The sequence below is a fragment of the Perna viridis genome, chromosome 3 (assembly GCF_037379345.1).
Source record: "Perna viridis isolate PV_CMFRI_1.1 ecotype Kerala chromosome 3, ASM3737934v1, whole genome shotgun sequence".
Taxonomy (NCBI): domain Eukaryota; kingdom Metazoa; phylum Mollusca; class Bivalvia; order Mytilida; family Mytilidae; genus Perna; species Perna viridis.
The window spans coordinates 4,822,124-4,842,629 of NC_142447.1; the positions used below are offsets into that span (position 1 = coordinate 4,822,124).

The 20,506-nt window shown below is 34.1% G+C and overlaps 1 protein-coding gene across 2 annotated transcripts; it reads left to right on the forward strand.

Annotated features, from left to right (window-relative positions):
- The first annotated feature begins 100 nt into the window (after positions 1 to 100).
- LOC148620741 (tetratricopeptide repeat protein 38-like) lies at positions 101 to 18,066 on the forward strand. 2 transcript variants are annotated; one of them, XM_088574501.1, is made up of 14 exons: positions 101 to 309; positions 3,431 to 3,508; positions 4,553 to 4,634; positions 4,996 to 5,167; positions 6,420 to 6,593; positions 8,018 to 8,093; positions 9,003 to 9,122; positions 9,563 to 9,622; positions 9,969 to 10,007; positions 10,611 to 10,692; positions 15,235 to 15,400; positions 16,378 to 16,540; positions 17,055 to 17,128; positions 17,839 to 18,066. In XM_088574501.1, exons 1-14 carry the CDS (start codon positions 280 to 282, stop codon positions 17,927 to 17,929), a joined length of 1,407 nt encoding a protein of 468 aa, XP_088430627.1. In that variant the 5' UTR covers positions 101 to 279; the 3' UTR covers positions 17,930 to 18,066. The 2 variants fall into 2 exon arrangements, with proteins under 2 accessions (XP_088430627.1, XP_088430628.1); XM_088574502.1 differs by lacking the exon at positions 101 to 309 and adding an exon at positions 468 to 486.
- The last annotated feature ends 2,440 nt before the right edge of the window (positions 18,067 to 20,506 follow it).

Consider the following 20,506-nt stretch of genomic DNA (forward strand, 5'->3'; position numbering starts at 1 on the left):
AACTTTTAACTAAGTGAGTGTAATATAAAATCCCTGGTTAAATGTTTTCGACAATAACTGATCAATGCTAAATATATATGAAAAATAAATATACCCATTAATAAACATTTTTAGTATAGACGTCATGCTGCGGAAATGACAGCGCTCATCATTCAAAATATGTAATCTATGACCCGAACGTTTCTCCGTATATATATGTATACATTGAGTATGTGAGAACGTCCACTTCTAAACTAAAACAGGGACAAGTTCTGCTTGACGAAATCGACATTATAAGAAATGAAAAGGACTTATTGGCGGGACTGCAAGGTATGTATTTTATTTATATAGTTCAAGATATGATGTAATTTACATCCTGTTTGAATGTAATTTTAAAAATGTATTTATAATTATATTTACGCGTGCATTTAAATACAAGGATCCGACCTGCCAAAGCAAATTTACAATTAATCCTTCATTTTGATAGGAAATGACAAATGACATGATGTAAATGTATGATTGAATAGTAACATCGATATCGTCCAAAATCTCCCAGTATTTAGCTCGAGCGGACAGAGAGTATTACATGGCATTTTCCATATTGCCCTTAATAGAATCAGCCCGATACTCCCATAGCATGTCCGAGACTTAGTCGAGGGCTGATATTTAATAATTATTACATATTTATGGCTTTAAATAGAAAATGCATGAAAATCAACAATTTAATTGATAAACCAAAAGTGCAAATATCAACAAAACAAAAAGAAACAAAAGCTTTCCTCAAGTGAATATGAAAATTAGTTCAAAATTTTATCACAAAAATTTTGCCCTTTTTATACGGTCACTTATAGCCATAAAATATGAATTGTCTCATTTCCAATCTTAACATCTGCATCTGGAATATATATTGAAATTTAGAATAAATGCTTATAGGCTAGAAACCACTAATTCCACTTCCCATAGGCTTCTATGCTAATTTCACAATATTCAATGGCTTCTCTGGACTTTACCTTAACTTTAACCTGCAGAGGACTATATATCAGCATGATTCTACATATGTCAGCTCACAATCCTCAGAATGGCATGTGGGATTAGCAGACTTGCAGTGCAGTACTGGTCACCGGAAGTGAAGGGTCTTTAAATAGCATGGGAAATCCCAGTGTTTTCACAAGATAGGGGTATATATAGAAATCATTATGGAGATTAGGCTTCACATCACAAGACGCAAAATGCACCTATAAATTGTACAGAAATGTTTTTCCTTTCAGAAACTGTTTAATTTTTTTAAATAAGATGAGAACTTTTTTCACAGCACTATGAGGAACAGGGGTAATTTCTGCGTAGGACTATTTTTGCGTATGTTCCAAATGCTCATTGGTTGAATTGGTGGTCTGTAACCTAAAGAGTCATTTTTTGTCTTAGAAAAAATAAATAACTATACAGGTATCTTCCTACACACACACTGAATGCATTTGCAAAGTTTCAGTGAAATGTGACAAGCACTTTTTTAAATATTTGATTTTTAAATATAGGGTAACCAAGTTGCGCGAGCAAAAAAGTGACAATATTCTACCATACTTAAATGCATTAAATATTTGCAAAGAACTTTTTCTGACTTTTCAAATAAAAAAAATCAATCACAACTTGTTTTTTAACAATATTAATAAAGAGATAGTTTTAAAAGTAATCATTTTCTGAAAAATTGGTCTATTTTTAAAAATTTATTTCTGACATGCCTCCCCCTTTTTCTTGATCACATGTCAAAAATCCTAAATCTTCAAATTTTCACAAAAGGTGATATCTTTGGCTTTAAATTTGTAAATACAGTGTTTTCACATTAAAACATGACCAGTAAAGGGCACCTAAAGCAAAAAAAGTACTCAATAATGGATTTTCTATGTTGCCATTGGGGAATGTTTATATGGCCTTAACCGCAGTAATGAAAGTGAGTTTTTCCTCATTTCTAACCTAATTTTTGCTCAAATCTACACAAAACTTGATTTCAAGTGCTGATTACCACCATATTTAGGTAAATATAGCCCTCAAAGTTTAATGTTTGATATTTTTACTAAATTTTCTACACTTTCTATAAGATAGGACATAAAAATCAGCCAAAAAGACCAATTTTCCATAATTTGGACCTATAACTTAAAAAAATGCATATTTTGAAGGATTTTTATAGTGTATTCCTCTCATGGCAAAGTTTACAAGATCTTCAAGTAGTTTAAAGCTATTTCAAGAAACTTTTTATTTTGGAATGGCTTCAGCTTAAGGCTAGAAACCACTAATTCCACTTCCCATAGGCTTCTATGCTAATTTCACAATATTCAATGGCTTCTCTGGACTTTACCTTAACTTTAACCTGCAGAGGACTATATATCAGCATGATTCTACATATGTCAGCTCACAATCCTCAGAATGGCATGTGGGATTAGCAGACTTGCAGTGCAGTACTGGTCACCGGAAGTGAAGGGTCTTTAAATAGCATGGGAAATCCCAGTGTTTTCACAAGATAGGGGTATATATAGAAATCATTATGGAGATTAGGCTTCACATCACAAGACGCAAAATGCACCTATAAATTGTACAGAAATGTTTTTCCTTTCAGAAACTGTTTAATTTTTTTAAATAAGATGAGAACTGTTTTCACAGCACTATGAGGAACAGGGGTAATTTCTGGGTAGGACTATTTTTGCGTATGTTCTAAATGCTCATTGGTTGAATTGGTGGTCTGTAACCTTATAGTCATAAAAACCATTTGTTGTTTAGCTGATAATATTAAAACCCCTATGAGATTACTTTGATTTTTTATTCATTTAATCTAATTCAAAACTAAAATCCAATGATATTTTCACTCCGTGCGTTCAATATATTCAGGATCTTGTTTTAAATCAGACTGCCAAAACCAGAAACAAATATTTACATTAACATAAAATTCATTAATTTCTCGATGTTTTAACTTGGTCGTACACGGTTCTGTCTTTTGTGGATTAAATCTGACCATCCACTTTTGTGATCAAGAGGTAATTTCCCCAAGATTCACGTTGAAAGCTTGTGGAGCATTTTCTGTTCAGATGTATCCGCGACAAATTGATATAAAAAATCTTTAATGAATATCAAAAATACGAGGGTAGGAAAATAGAACCCTGAAGTAGTTTGCTTCAAATATGTCTTTACTCAGGATGATTTTCATTTAAGACCAACCTTTGATCAGCTCCCACTCCCATCAAATACTTTCTAACCATTAAAAAGCTGTCCCGAGATTCTATAAGGGACATTGCTATATCAGGCGGACAATAAAAGGTGAAGTTGGAACAAACTCCATGCTACACAATGATAGATAAAAAACCAGAATTCTTATAGGTGATACATGTAATCTTCCGACATGTATTGTATTTCACAGAAAATGCGTGTTGATATGAGGTATATACACACATGTTTTCCTTTTTAGGCCTGGATTGACGCTGGACTACCTCTTTCTACTAGCAGCAATGAAGCGTGTAAACTTTTTGACGCATGTGTTTCTCAGGTGAGAAGCTTTGTCAGTCCAACACTGACCTAGCTGATGTAAATACATGTTTTTGTATCTAAAATACAGCCTTAAGCCTTCATGGTGTAATTATCCATCAACTAATGATTCGAAAAGTGGGAAAATCATTTGTTTTGTCAGGACGCTTTTAGAATCGATCGTCGATAAAATGTATAAGTTGTTGCAATATTAGGCAAGAGAAACGATTCCCAGTTGAAAGCAAAATATGCGACACTCTTGTCCATTTCCAGTCAATGAAACTTCAGTACTTGCCTCTTTAAAATATTTTTCCAGTATTGTGGCACCAGGTCCAGAATAGTAGTAACTATTCCCCACTTAGAATGAGGAGGTATATATAGTGATTATCAGGCCTGAGGGTACCCGTTCATTCATTCGTCCATTTTTACGCTACAGTGTTTTCTATGTGACTTCTTATATTTTGACAGCGTAGATTTCGGACTCAATTGTGACCATATAAATTCCGGGTACATGGTATTTTTAGTGAGCTTTCAAAATTTGAATTTGATATAAACTAAGAATGAAAACGAATGTTATTCGAAATTTTGCTATGAAAGCTTATTTGGATCATTTTATTGTCATGAAAAAAAAAGTTGTTCCCACGACTTGTGAAGTCGTTCCCACTAGTAGTGAAGTGGTTCCCACGAGTTTCTGATGTCGTTCCCACGAGTTACTTATGTCGTTCCTACAGGTTTCTTACGTCGTTCCCATGAGATTCTTATGTCGTTCCCACAAGTTACTTATGTCGATTCCACGAGTTGTGAAGTGGTTCCCATGAGTTTGGAAGTGGTTCCCACGAGTTTCTTTAGTCGTTCCCACGAGTTGTGAAGTCGTTCCCTATAGTTGTGAAGTCGTTTTCACGAGTTAAGTCACATACACGAGTTAATTATGTCGTTACTTCACAATTTGTGGGAACGACAAAAATAACTAGTAACTTATTTATTATCATAAAAATGACCCGAATAAGCTTTCATATTTTCCTCAGTTAGAATGTATTCAGAAATATTATAAACTATAATTTTACAGGGAACTGGATTTTACGATGAACCAACCGTTGGGGGTCTGGATAAATGCACGAAAGCCATGTTGGAAGCAGATCCTGCTTTCGGTGGAGTATTTTCTAATCATATTTATACTTCTTGGTCCAATCGTCGTTGACATTGACATTTAAGCTAACGCTTCACCTAACTATGAAACAAAAACAATTGTACAGGAACTTCCAATAGGGTCAGAGAAACTTCGTACTATGATCTCCAAAAGGTCTTCAACACACCTTTAAGTAAGCTCTGAAAGACCTCTACAACAAAAGTAATCAAATCCACGGTAACAGAACGAAGACAATTCTTCAAAATCAAACTAAGAAATAATATCATGACACAAAGACACGATACCTCAAGAAAGACATTGCTACGATAGTGTGCAGTAATTGCTCTCCTTTTTTATTTGAATAAGTCATTTTTTTGTTCTAGTGATGGGTCATATATTTTCAAATTATCTCAATCTTGGTGGATCAGAAAAACCGCTCCATCTCAATCCAGATATACAACAGGAAATAGAACAAGTCAACTCGCTTGCAGAAAAATCTCAACTGAATGAACGAGAGTTAAAGCATTTGAGAGCTCTTAACTTATTTGCTCGTGGGTAAGTATTGACAACTTTTGATGTTATCATATGTACTGTTCTCATCGAATATATTCCAGATGAAACATCATCACGCTAAAATGCTTAGTCAGCCTAAAAAAAAGCTTAGCCTTAACGACATTTATGCCAAACCTGAGGCTAGCTATTTTAGGCATACATTTAGATTAGCCTGGGCATGAATATTTCGGGCTTGGCATAAGTTACGTTAAGACTGTGAATAGATAGTTATTTTTCACACTAATACCAGGACCATACATGTACAATTTAATTGTCTCCAAATTTGCTTAGAATAAAGTTTTCACACAATTTCTAAATAAAAAAATAACCAGATATGGAACAAAACTAAACACTAAAACTTAAAAAGGGTAAACGTATTGTTGTTATCTGTGAAACTCATTGTTACTCTTTTGACAAACTCTTTGAGCATTATAGACATGGGTGTATGTTTTTATAAATATTTTAGTTTAATGATAAGTTAAATTCACTTAATTTCTTCCATATTTAAGGCCAAAAAATATTATGTTTGTTTCCTGCTACCCTACCCTATTTTTTATACCTATCCTAAACATTTCATGACCATTTTGGCTCAAGCAACATTACACTGGTCTTTAAGTAGCTGTCCTTGTAAGAATCATGCAAAATCTGAAAAATGTGATACACCCTAAAATGGGCTACACATTTTTATTTTTGTAATTAAGTTGTTTTATGGGTCTATGAGTAATTAAGGGAACCAAGGCTATACTATGAAATGTGTAATTATTCATTCAAATCTGCCTGCTCTTAGGAGATAATCAACATTGAAAATCCAGTAGATTCTATTGTATTTGAGCGTCATTTACAGAGTTATCTCCCTTAATTTTGAAATCTACAGTGCATTCTATACAATTTTTATCTCCTAAGAGCACGGGTTATATGAAAAACCACATGTTAATTTCTGGTTACTATGACATTTCAAACAAAATATCAAAAATGAAAATATGTTGGCTTTTTACCCATGAATCACATTTTGCATGATCCTTAGCTGGAGTGCTACTTAAAATCTCATAATTTCCTCATAATTTATTGAACTTTATCGCGAAATCCCTAATAGATTCGATGTTCCATGTAGAATTAGAACTTTAAAATAATAGTCGAATTATTAAATTGGAGAATGCTTTTGAAAAATAAAATAACTTCCGTACCTACCTTTTTTTTGCTGGTAGCAGGAAACAAGACTATTATTTGTTTGGCCTAAATAAAACAATTTCTGCAGGAAGCGGTACTCTGCTATTCAAGTATGGGAAGATATTTTAGTTGAATATCCTACAGATTTATTAGCGTCACGACAGGCCTTCTTCGGGCTGATAAATACTGGTAAATCTGCTGAAAATAAAGATATTACAACTAGAACTCTAACAGGGTATACCAAAGACACGCCTGGATACAGGTATATATACCTATGATAGAAAAAAAATAAGGGATGTAGTGAAACACCCGAGTTTAACACACCTGCGTATACCAGCAGTGCTAGAGGTTGTCTGGCAAGCTATTTTCTGAATTCCAACCTTTTACTTTGTAGGAGTAGGGTGATTCATGCATATCAAAAAGCCACCTAATCCACTTTTATTTCTGATTCAGAAACAGTTACAGACCACATAACTAGTTTATTTGTCATTCCGTTTTTTCACGTTCATGATAAAAGTAATAGGCTGTGCATGAAATTGGCACCGTACAAGAATTATCGTTCTTCATTTGGTTTGATTGGAAGATGAAAATATATTATAATAGTTTTCTCAAAAATACAGATCTTAATACACACAGGGCTATCATTACATTAAAATTCGCATATGTAGAACGCAAAAGCTATCACATCTATCATAGGTAGTGTCTGAATTTTATATGGACTGGTACTTAAAAACAGGTATTACCTTCAGATTACGAAAAATCTGAGCATACTACGAATATGAATCAGTCCAATGTTTTTACTTACTACGTAAACGAAATTTAAAGATATTTTACATTTATAATTATGTCAAACAATTGCAATTTCAAACACAGGACGTGCAACGGTAGTTCTTTGTGTAACCATCACCCTCAAGACCACAATTCCCGCTTTCAAGGTTGAATGAGACGGTTGTGTGAGTTTAAGTTCGGTGACAATAGAGGCACTGTAATTGAAGTACTTATGTATAAAAAATAAATTTTGCTTTAGCAAATTTGAAGGAATAATATAGCAGACATAATGCTCTTAGAGAATTTGAAAAAATACTAATAAACGCAAAAGTGGAAAGTATAAACTTGGGGAACCGAATAGTTGAAATAAGTTGCACTACAAGTAAAATTTTACAGGCTAAACTGGTTTCTGATACTGATGGTTTGGTGTTTTGAAGGACTTTGAATACCTTTACGGGTATCTCACGGTCGCGATTATTTGGGTTTTGTAAAACCAACGTGGAGCACAGCATTCGAGATACCTGACCGAAGATGTCCTACTATAGCGGCTGGGCTGCTGTGTTGGAGCTGTGGTCTACTCTTAGACCCCTTTAGGGTCTGAGAGCGTTTCCCCACTTCATCCATTTTATGAAGAGTGTGAGCTGGTATTTAGTAGTATTTTTCATAATAAAACCAACACTTCATCCGCTTTATGTTTTCGCCAGTCAACCATGCATATGAAAGCCTTTGTTTTGCTGTTACAAGTATAAACCAAGGTATATGTTTGTAAATCCGGGTTCCGATATGTACTTTACTTGTATATGGCTAGTTATAATGTATTTGAATGAATAAGGTCCGGTAAAACTGTATCTTTTGCTTTATGTTGGACTACTACCTGAATAAAATGCAGTAATTATTTCATTAATTGTTGTATTCAAGTACAATTCTTGGGTGGCACGCATTCAACTTGGAAGAAAACAACCACTTTGACCTAGCTGAAAAGACAGCCAAACAGGTAACAGTTTTGTCTTTTAAAATTTTGGTTACATACCACCAATTCAACCAATTAGCTTTTAGAACGTGCGCAAAACAATAGTCCTATACAAGTTTTGATGCACTTGCACTTGTGTTATGTTGCTGTGGAAAAAGTGCACATCAAATCTGCGCAAGTGAGCTTATGTTTGGCAGGGAATTATATTTTCTTTATTTCAACATAAAATGGTAACTGTAACTTACTGAATTAAATAGTTTTATGAGTTCTGCATGGAGACCCCTTTTGTGAAATGTAGTGGAATTCCCATACGATTTTTTGCTAAATGTGTTGTAGGAGTAGTGTCGCACTGAAAGGTAGTAAAACCCACACAATATTTTTAGAGTTATTAGTATGAACATTCAACTTTTAGATGATGTATAGTCTTCTTCATATTAATTTAAGGTAGAAGCGCAATAATTCATTGAACTTAGTGAAATTAGCATTGGAGCCTATGGGAAGTGACATTAGTGGTTTGAAGCCTAAAGACGTTTTGCATGTACTCATTTGTACTGCAGTATATTTTTGTTGTAATCGTTGACGGCGAATGAACCAAGTGTTATAATAGAAGGGTGTCAAATATAAAAAGGCAGGAGTGAAAATTAATGAATAACACGAAACAAGAAATAAAAAAATACAGAAAATGAAAATGACAGGGTATCTATTAAAAAACTACGAACAGGGAATGGGTGTATCTTCTGCCCGGTGAGTCTTCGTATTATGTATACCACCAGACATCAGGTTTGGTATTCCGATTCTTTCTACTTCTTTGATTATAGTAACGTCTCAACTATTTTGTAGTCTTTGTGTCTTTTTTGTAATAGTTAGATATCCAGATTTATATTTTCCGACTCTGTGCAAGAATCATGCATGTTCAGGTATGTTTCGTTTCAGTGTCTCGAATTCGACCCATATGAAACGTATGCAGCCCACTCTCTAGCGCATACCTATCTAGAGCGAGGCCAACACCAGAAAGGCATCGACTTCATGTACTCAACAGAAAAGGATTGGAGCGTAAGTGAGCGAATCCCTGCCTTTAGTGGTCATTTTGCTCTTGTTTTTTTTTTAAATAGCTTAACTACAAAAGATCGAAATACTTATTACTGGGAAATACATTTTGAGAAGTTCGCTGCTTGTTGATAAAAAAAATAAACACACAGTCATATTTAATAGCCAATATGAAAATTTAGAGAAATATCTGTGTTGGTCATTTGAGTTTCAGAAAAGTGATTGAAGCATTTCTGGACTAAGATTCAAATCTATAGACTTTGTACAAAATATTTTTATAGGTGTATTAGGTGGGAAGGTAACAAAATTGATCAGTGATTTTTTTTCATTCGTTCAAAATGGAAGAAACATGGACACATATGCGTACTTTTCTGCCCCTTTGTACTTATTTGGAAAATAAATTGCATTGTTAAAAATTCAAATGCTAATGCATATTCTTTTTACAGCCATCTAACCATTTTGCCTGTCACAACTATTGGCACATCAGCTTATTGTATGCAGAAAAGGTAAAGAATGTATAACAGAAGTCCATTCTATTATACTTTTTTGGGCACGATTACACATACTTGCATGCGAAAAAATAAAGAGGGACTTGGTGCAGTAATTATATCAATGGCGTAAATTAGGGGGAAGCGTAACATTATCATATTACTCCTGTTTTTTTTGGTATATATTCACCCCCCTTCCTCAAAGCTTGAACTGACTGCATGATAACATACAAAAATACCGACTGTCTTATGTCCTGAGAGTTCCAGCTGTCTAATCTGGTAAATTTGAGAATTTATTTTTTTAGAAAACATGATCGGTTCCATCTTGACTCAAAATGATAATAGTCTATTTTTGATATTTTAGGGGGAATTTGAAGAGGCTCTCGGCATATTTGACCAACAGGTAGGCTATTCATGCCCGACCCTTCGTATATTAACTTTAAATGTCCGGCTACGCTTTGAAATTTATTTATTTCCATTGAAAAAGTAACCTCAAAAAAACTTTCAAGTCAAATCAATGTAAGATTATTTAACAAGTTTTGGGATCATGTAGTAGGACAATATTCGGGAAACTATAATTATTGGATATTTTCGCGGAAATTATAATTCGACCGCTAAAACCCGTAGTCCGAATTTCCTCTGACCCTGCAACCCTCCTCTTTTTTATTTGGATATTGATATGTCGGGTTTGGCATATCAATATCCAAATAAAAAAAAGGAGGGTTGCAGGGTCAGAGGAAATTCGGACTATAAAAGCCGAAATGCACTTATGTGGACTTTTGCTGCATCTTTCCCATCCTGTTATTTAACGGTGATTTGGGTTGTTCAGACCAACAAACGTAGATTTGGGTTGTTCAGACCAATAAACATAGAACAATCCAAATCGCCGTTAAATAACAGGACGGGACAAGAAAGGTTTACATTCTTTTAAAATACATTACATGTTATTAGGAGAAAGAAAAATCACGTAATTAAAAAGCATGATAAGGCATTTTGCGTTGTATAGATAGGACCAAGAACAAAGAAGAGCAAAAGTGACTTTAATCTAACCGATGGTGCTGCACTCCTATACAGGCTACATATGGAAGGTATTACAGCGCATCCAATAATGATGTTCAGGGGAGAAATCGCTCTTCTTATGATGAAATGACAATTATCTGAACAAATGAGAAAGTACTTTTTAAGTTTATTTTAAATAAATGTATTTCAATCTTTGTCTGCATTATAGAAAGTTGAAATTTCCTAATTATAAGTTGTATAGTTAACCATCTATAAAAACAAAAACAAAAAAAACATCAGATGATCGTTTTTTTAATCTAGAGAAGACCAACTCAGTCCAAGAACATCATCATTGTATGAGCTATAATTCATAGTAGAAAAAAAATCGTAACATTTTTATACCTCCACCAAAAAAATGTCGATTATTATAGTAGCATGATTTTATCACTGTTTCACTGTGCCTTTACCAAGTCAGAACCATTGCGGTACCAGCTGCACCGGTGGTGTAATATCTATTGGCCAGATTTATTTTGGACTTGGCTTGATTAGTAATATGATAACTGTTCAGTAATTTTGTTGTTACCCTTATTCACTTCTAAACATTAAAAAGAATTTATAACGATCAGTGCGAAATTTAAAATATGAGACTTATTGTTTCTTACGGAAGATTCGAATCGATAAATAAGAGATTCTAGTCCCAACGCTTAGGGGCAAAACCCATACCATAACACAAGCTGTAAAAGGTCCCAAAACAAATGATGTAAAACTATTCTTAAAAGAAGAAAACCAACCAAATCAATATAAAAAAAAGTAAAACGAATAACTATGAACATGAAGAAAAAGAACGACAACTGGACTACATGTTCCTGGCTTGGGACATAAGGTATGTGACGGGTTAAACATGTAGTCTTCTTTTTGGGAATGGGTTGTGTAGTCTGTTTAAAGTCTTAGGTGTAGTGCATGTTGGCTTATATGATTGCTTGAATGGTTTTCTGTTTTGTGTTGTGAATTATGTATCAGAAAATGCACAAAAGGGATACTAGTAAACAATTTAAAAATGGTTTTAATGCTATCTTTCTGAGTAACTGTAGTTTTTTATTATAGTTATGCATCTTTGAACATTAGTTTTCTTTAAGCTTTTAAATTACTTATCCTCCTTTCTCGTCATAAAAAAAATAAACTTTCCTTATCGTCATTATTGTAGTCTTATTACAAATGTTTTATACAGACAAAGGTGCTACAGCCAAATTCGCTGTTGATCAGAATCTTGTGTTGGGTCAAATATTTGACCACAATCCACTTCAGAAGTCTATCATGCTTCAATATAGTGACCATGTCGTTCAGTGTTCCATATCTTCAGTTATATCCAGTTGCACCCGCTGCATGGGGTTACATGTGGCCACAGAGTTGAACAATCTAATTAAAATTAGATCTGTTTATCAAATGTGTCCATCCAGTCACTGCATGTAGGGACTGAATGCAACAATTGATAGGTCTAAATGAAATTAGGTTTAGACCATCAAATATGCAGCCCACTTGTATATAACATATACAAGATTTGGGTTTGCCTCGCTTCAACTATTTTTTTTTTCAAATTAAATCGAATTAAATTAAATTGATTTAATTAGAAGTATTTGATTGTGATACCTGTGTTTATTCGTTAGATTCATCAAGTGACTGCTGAGCAGTATACAGTACGGGGCGTGATCTTTTTGTAATCAAAATAAATTTTGTGTCACAAAATTCAATTTTGTGAGACAAAATTCAATTCTGTGAGACAAAATATAATTTTGTGTTACAAAAGTCAATTTTGTATGCAAGTTTGTTCACAGAATCCTTTGGATATGCGAATGAATTCAAAATGTGCAGCATCATGTACACGTGTTTTACAAACTTTACAAAAGCATTCACTGCAATACAGTGGATAAGGTACGAATGTGCACGGTTATAATAAAGCACATAAGTGAGAGAAATATCGGATATCGTAATCGTATAACCCACTATGTCACTTAATCTTGAATCTAAAGATGGATCATTTGAGCAGGTATCTATAAATTGCGAAACGAAATGAAACAGACAATTAATGTACGTGAATTTTAGCTATATATATATGTGTAAGGATGTACTGCTCTTATTCTTAGTGAATGTCTTCTTCTCCCTCTTCTTCTTCTTCTCATTTAGAGTGTAAATTCAATGTAGCACCCGGGACACAGCTAAAAGCCTCGTATTTACAACTTTAAAACCAAATTATGTATAGGTCAAATACATGGCCTCTTGCTGTCTATGTCTGGTGAGAGGCTGCTATGGTGTTGGTTAGCTGCCCTTTGAACGCCTCGATGGTACTGGCATCTTTGGCACTGTCTTTAAGGCTATTCAAGAACCATGATTAGACCCACATTTGAGTATGCAATCACTGTTTGGAATCCATCCCTATTAACAGTCTCACATACAGTCACTAGAGAATGTACAACGAAATGCAGCAAGATTCGTCAATGGCAATTACTTCGACAGAACTCCTTACATCAGTGGTAAAAGAGCTACAATGGGAAACCTAGAAGAACGCCGCCTAAGATCCATGCTAGTCATGATGTTTAAAATCGACCATGACATGATAGATATACCAGCTGCATCTACTTAACAACACTGAGGTGATGCCAGAACTCGGGGGAAACAGCAACTGTAAACAATTGCACACCAACCGAGATACCTACAAATTCTCGTCCTTTCCAGAACCATCAGGGACTGGAACAGCCTTAAAGACAGTGTCAAACATGTCAGTACCATCGAGGCGTTCAAGGGGCAGCTAACCAACACCATAGCTGCCTCTCACCAGACACAGACAGCAAGAGGCCATGTTTTTAACCTGTACATAATTTGGTTTTAAAGTTGTAAATACGAGGCTTTTAGCTGTGTCCCGGGTGCTACATTGTATTTACACTATAAGAGAAGAAGAAGAAGAAGAAGACATTCACTCTGCTATGGACATGAATAAGAGTAGTACCTCCTTACATACATAGATATACATACGTTAATCTTGGTTAATCCTTATTTGGATATTTATCGCTGTATACATCTAATGATTTATTTCAAGTACATATATGTGTATACAGCTACAATTCACGTACATTAATTTTCTCCGTTTCGTTTCGCACTTTACAGTTTCGTTAATGAAATAAGGAATCTATCTGTATCTTGCAAAAAATTGTGAGGGATAGTGGTACAAAATAATCTTTAGCCGACAGATTAACAAATTTCACCGCACAATATATTTCTAATATGATTTTTTTGGCTAATCTGACGATTCATTGCTTTTTCCAACAAAATTTGGGACAAATACATTAATATAAATTGTCTTGTCAAATTTTAACAAATATCGTTGCGATTAACAGGTCGGGCAAAAGCATTTTATAGTTGAGTTGAAAAGCTGTCGGGAAGTGATCACGTGAATCGAAAGTAGAAAAATGGCGTATTTTAAAACCTGTTTTATCATACAAATCTTATAGAAAACGTATAATAGCAATTTTAGTAATTTCAAAACACTTTTACCGTAGAATGCAACTTTAAAGATTTTTTTTTAAATTTCACTTAAAACGACCTTAACCGTCCTGTGTTGCTCGAAGTAATCGGAACCCTGTTACTTTTTCCACCGAGAAACCTTCTTACAAAACGTGATGAGAGGATTCATTTGCATATCCAAATGATTCTGTAAACTAATTTGCATACAAAATAGACTTTCGTGACAAAATTCAATTTTGTCTCACAAAATTGAATTTTGTCACACGAAATAGACTTTTATCTCACAAAATTGAATTTTGTCTCACAAAAGTCAATTTTGTGACACAGAATTGAATTTTGTCACACGAAATAGACTTTTATCTCACAAAATTGAATTTTGTCTCACAAAAGTCAATTTTGTGACACAAAATTGAAAATTTGTAGTATGTTCTAAATTTTGTTAATTAGAATTCATTTTTGTTGAACAAAATTTACTTTTGTCTGTACAAAATTGAATTTTTAGTACAAAACCACAAGAGTCCCATTCGGCGCCCCGTAAATAGTGATATATTCGATTTTATTTTTTAAAAAATGAGTTGTAGCGAGGCACCCCCGAATCTTGGATCACCCTTGTATAGGTTATATACAAGTTCATATTTGATAGTGGGAGCAAACCCCTGTGGTTGAATAGAGCGACGAGACTCGGTTGCATCTTTTGATGGGAGCTAGAGTGCTATTTACTTCTCTATAGTGATACGACAATCTTATATTTCTTAAAGCATTTCTTAATTCTGTATTCAAATTTTAAAGGAAAAAATAAAGGGTGTTATGATATGTCATTTTTAAAGTTTTAAAGTTAAAAACGCTGCATTGTTCTGATTTTTTTTTGTGTGCTGCAGTTCTGAATCAGATGATTTGTTCCGGGAAATGAACCATCACTTACTATCGAGAATGGACTGCTTATCTTTAGAAAAAAAATGTTAGTTTGCTTATCATTCACTCTTTGAAAGTCTTTTTTTTCATACTAGTTACATGTAAGTTCTCATCACCCTATTGCCCCATTTTCATTTTTGTAAGTAATCTCCTCACTTCATCCTTGTTCCGCTGTTGACAGTGCGATTTTGTTCTATTAATAGGCGTGGATGTTGGAGATCGTTGGAAAATACTCCAAGATACATGCGATGTATACATACACGAACATGGATCCATTTTTATTGAGGGTAATCTTATGTTTACTAGTTGTCATAGCGACGATAGAGAAAAGAGAAACGCACAATTACAGTCTCTGAAACAGTATGGGAGGTATGTAGAAAATGTCATCTCATACATGTAGAGATGGTGCCGCCGAGTTTATCCCCCTTTTCCCGTCAATTCAAGATATTTAACAGATTCTATTAAAAATAACTATCTTTCTAATTTCTAACTTCCTTTTCCCTGAAAGATTTCACTTCTCTCCCAATTGAAATAAAACTAGTAGATACGATTACTCTAAAGTTGCATTAAACAGAAAAAACATGGGAAGTCGTTCACTCGCAGGGGCTTGCTCCCGCTATAAAATATATGTGTACTAATGGAGCTGCATAATTTGATAGTAGGAGCAAGCCCCTGTGGTTCACCGTCTAAACCGAACTGCTGCTGGACTTCAAACTGGTTCGACTGAGACGGTTGTTCGATTTGCAAAATCGAGATACAAAAATACATTTTGGAATTGATAAAAAAGATACTTTAAAAAAGTGTCTGTTTTTGACAGTTGTTCAGATTATTCAGAGTTCGGTTTAGACAGATTTCACAGTATATGCATTGTTGCACAAAGACTTTGGCTACTACATGCCCTCTTGTAAACGTATCTTAAAACCATCAAGCCGGTTGATTACCTCATCGATTTAGTAAATTTGATTTTTGACAAATGCTAGTACATTTCCAGTAGGTCTTTCAGTATGATGAACATGTTTTTAAAAAATCTAAGTGCAGGCAGTATCAAAACTTCTGCAAAAGAAAGAGGCTGCAATTCTGTTACTCTTGCTACAACGAAGGTACCAAGTCAAAAAATGGCTTACCAGCCACCTTCTAGCTTCGCTGGGCTAGCATTCCGGAAGGAAGAAGCATGGTTAGTTAGCACGATATGTCTTTAAAATTATAACATTAAAATTTATAATATATCTCTTTTAGCTCACTTGGACTAAGTGAGCTTATGCAACCACTTAACAAAATCAGTTACTTAAAAAAACCTCTCGATTCATTTTAATCTTAATTTTAAATGGTATTTCCTTCATTTCAAGAGATGACTCAGAAGATTGGGACAACAAGCACATAGTAGCAGAAGTGGGAATCCCTCTCTGTGAGGGAATTGTTGCATTTGAAGACGGAAACTTCAGTACTGCCGTTGATTTATTATACCCTATAAGATATGAAATTGCTCGAGTTGGAGGCAGTCGAGCGCAGGTTGGTTTTCCTTTATTTCTTGCTTAGCCATAGATTTTCGATTCATACCGATACATTATTTTGTCTTGAAGTCAACCAGTCGGCAATATTCTAAAATTTGTGTTCACGTTTTGAAGCCATAAAGCCAAATTTAAAGGCAATATAATTCACCGGGATGGGCTTTAATATTACTATTTTTTCTTCTGTTGGCTAACACCCCATCCAATGCGCAATTCTTTGGATTCACATAAAGGTCTATCAGAGGCGGATCCAGGATTTCAGGTTAGGGGCGTAAATATAAATGAAGGCCGAACAAAGGGAAGCGAAGCATGAAAATTGTGAGGAGGGGTAGGATTTTAAGAGCAAAAATGGGGGTCATACACCGCCTCCACTCTCTATGAATCCCCACCTGGTCTATTGACGTTAAGCATAAATTATCCAAGTTAAATAAAATCGTAATGTCTGAGTGAAAAAAAAAATAAGCATAAGATGCACCCAGTTTAATTTTAAAATCTGTTTTCCTTGTTTGTTGCAGAGAGACGTCTACCAACAGCTACTAATACATGCTGCTTTGAAGTCTCACAAGCAGGCACATAATAAGCTGGGAAGGTCTGTAAACATAATGGTTTCCATTGAATATTTATGGTTCATAGAATCAAATATGTGATCTGTGATTTTATTCCTTGTATGCTTATGCTTTCTTACACTTTTTGTTTTTTATACCGGTCAACAAAATATGGGGATATACTCTGTCTGTTGGTCTATTTATCCATCCACCCATCTTTAAGCCTATTTATTTCTATCTACAGTAAAAACTGTTCGATTTGGACATTGAGAAGTACCTAAATGTAATAGTGGAATTAAGTTAAAAGGGTTGTAGTTGGTACTAGTTTTCCAGTTGTAGGGTATGTAAGTCTCTTCACCTGACTCCGTGGTTTCACGAGAATGGTTCCTGGTCTACCATTCAAATGCATGAAAACTTAGTTACAGAGTTCAGAATTAAAGATGAAAATCTATGGGAGTCAAAATACAGATAAAAATAACAAAAATATATTTTTACATTATAAAAGTGTTAAGAAAAGCAATAAATTGAAGATTTTGCATTGTAATGCAGCGTTTTGAGATCCCGTACGTAAACGATAAAATGTAGATCGGTATTCGGATTGCAGTGCGTTCTATATCGAAAATTCCAGAAAGAAATATGAAACTAGAACGAGACTTACAAACCTTATACTCAAGACTATGTTCAGATTTAAGACTGTAATTTCATTTGCAATTTAGATAATCATAGACTAGTTCTCACATAAATTATCTTGTAGGATGTTGCTGGCCGAGCGAAGCGTAGATAAGGAAAAAGATCCTTGGTCAGAGAGACTTATGGCAGAGTTTATCGCCACTCATAATACTTAGTATAAATTGACAATGGTGCTATCTTTTAATATCGGTTTGATTAATACTCCAATGTAATTGTGTAATTATTAAATACAATGTACATGTTTAATATAATATACAGGTACATATACATAATAGATAATACTCGGATATTGCTTTCCTTGTTTAGCATTGCTGAAGTAGTGTTCGGTCTAACGGCTTTTAATGTTTCCTATACTCACATACAATTGTATGATGATAGGTGAGCAGTGGCTCTTTTTACGGTGCTTACCAAATAAGCAAATAGCAAAAAACTCTGTCCGTGTCCAGGATCTGTCTTTGTTGTCTTTTGGTATGTGCTTTTGATGATATTTGGCAAATGGGTAGATCATCACTCAAGACGATGTGTCGCGTACCATGGTTGATGGGCTTTGACCTCGAAATTTGACCTCAAGGTCAAATTAATGATTTTGCAATATAGTTTCATATCTGGACTGTAACATTGTTGTCTTTTGGTGTAGGCTTATGATATTTAGCATGATGATAGATCAGATCAAGACGATGCTTTGCGTACTATGGTTGATGACCATTGACATTGAATTATACAAGGTCAATCGTCAATTTTAACCTCAAGGTCAAATTAATGATTTGCAATAAATTCATGTCCGGGTTACTTTGTTGTCTTGGTATTTTTCATGAGAGTAGACCATGTGGTACCATCCGAAAAATTGCACATCCGTCCGACCGTCCGTCCGACCGTTCCTGACGGTTTTCTAGATGATAATTTGAGAACGGATCTATGATTTAAAAAAAAACTTTACACCTATGTACAGTTAGTAGACTACTATAAAAATCCTTGTTTTTGGTACCATAAAATAAAATTGAATTAGTCGTGAATGTCGGTGGATGAAAAATCCAAACGCACAATTTGTGCAGGAAAAACTACAGTTCATTGATGACAATTTTTGAATAGTTTGTCAAGTTGTTACTAGACGATGCCGAGGACATTTTCAGGTGATCAATTCGGAATCTTTCTGGTTTCATTTCCGGAATGTTATTTGACCAGGTGAATGATTTTTCCATGATGATACGAGATACGTGTAGGCTAAAAACCACTAATTCCACTTTCCATAAGCTTCTATGCTAATTTCACAATATTCAATGGCTTCTCTGGACTTTACCTTAACTGCAACCTGCAGAGGACTATATATCAGCATGATTCTACATATGTCAGCTCATAATCCTCAGAATGGCATGTGGGGTTAGCAGACTTGCAGTGCAGTACTGGTCACCGGAAGTGAAGGGTCTATAAATAGCATGGGAAATCCCAGTGTTTTCACAAGATAGGGGTATATTTAAAAATCATTATGGAGATTAGGCTTCACATCACAAGAAGCAAAATGCACCTATAAAATGTACAGAAAGGTTTTTCCTTTCAGAAACTGTTTAATTTTTTTAAATAAGATGAGAACTTTTTTCACAGCACTATGAGGAACAGGGGTAATTTCTGCGTAGGACTTTTTTTGCGTACGTTCCAAATGCTCATTGGTTGAATTGGTGGTCTGTAACCTGTATGTCGAAACTCGTTCGCACCCCGCCTAAACCGTTGCAAGAGTCAGTCCCTGTAAGAATCTGCGAGTGGTTGGAACATGCTCTGAAATGACCCATATGAAAAATCAATGAATTAAGACAAGATTATTGTGTATATTGTCCGTTGATGCTTCTGGTGGCTTTTGTGGTGCGGTGTCAGGGTCAAATGCATATGCTAAATTCAATTTATGTAAAAGCTAAAATCGAATTCCGTATATATGCTTAATTATTTAAGCATTTTGCTTTATTCGAGTTTAATGCTTTTTTAATTTTAATTTTATGCTTTAATATATTAGTATATGCAAAATTCGGTTTAAGCATGCATAAATCGAATTAAGCATTTGCGTCAATGCTCATTTTTTTTTTACCCCGATACCACGCAATAGGCTCTCTTTTGACTGATGCTTTCTTCAAGCCAAGGTGGACAAAAATCTATATTTTGTAATATTAGAAAATGAATTTTTAATATTACAAAATCATTTTTTTAATATTAGAAAGGATTTTGTAATGTTAGAAAAGATTTTTTAATAAAAGAAATTCATTTTGTAATATTACAAATTCATTTTCTATTATTACAAATTCCTGATTTAGTAATATTATAAAATATCACACATTTTGTAATATTAGAAAATGAATTTGTAATATTAAAAAATCCCTTTGCAATACTGGAAAATCAGTCACATTTTTTTAATATTATAAAATCATTTTCTACTATAAAAAACTCGCAACTGAATACGACAAATCCATTTTCTAATATTAGAAATACTGTTTTGTGATATTGGAAATCTAATTTGTAATATTAAAAAATCATTTTTTTAATATAAGAAAACACTTATATTTTCTAATATTACAAATTCATTAGAAAATGAATTTGTAATATTAGAAAATCAGTCACATTTTTTAATATTACAAAATGATTTTCTAATATTACAAAGTCGTCATTGGATACGACAAATCCATTTTCTAATATTAGAAAATAATTTTCTAATATTCAAAAATAGTTTTTTAATTTTCGAAATTCAATTG

Bases quoted from the DNA above. Each gene is read 5' to 3' on its own strand.
- LOC148620741 (XM_088574501.1), top strand. From the start codon at position 280: ATGAAAAGGACTTATTGGCGGGACTGCAAG. The intron at 6,594-8,017 runs GTATATATACCT...GTTGTATTCAAG, and splicing joins AAAGACACGCCTGGATACAG to TACAATTCTTGGGTGGCACG. The intron at 8,094-9,002 runs GTAACAGTTTTG...GTTTCGTTTCAG, and splicing joins CTGAAAAGACAGCCAAACAG to TGTCTCGAATTCGACCCATA.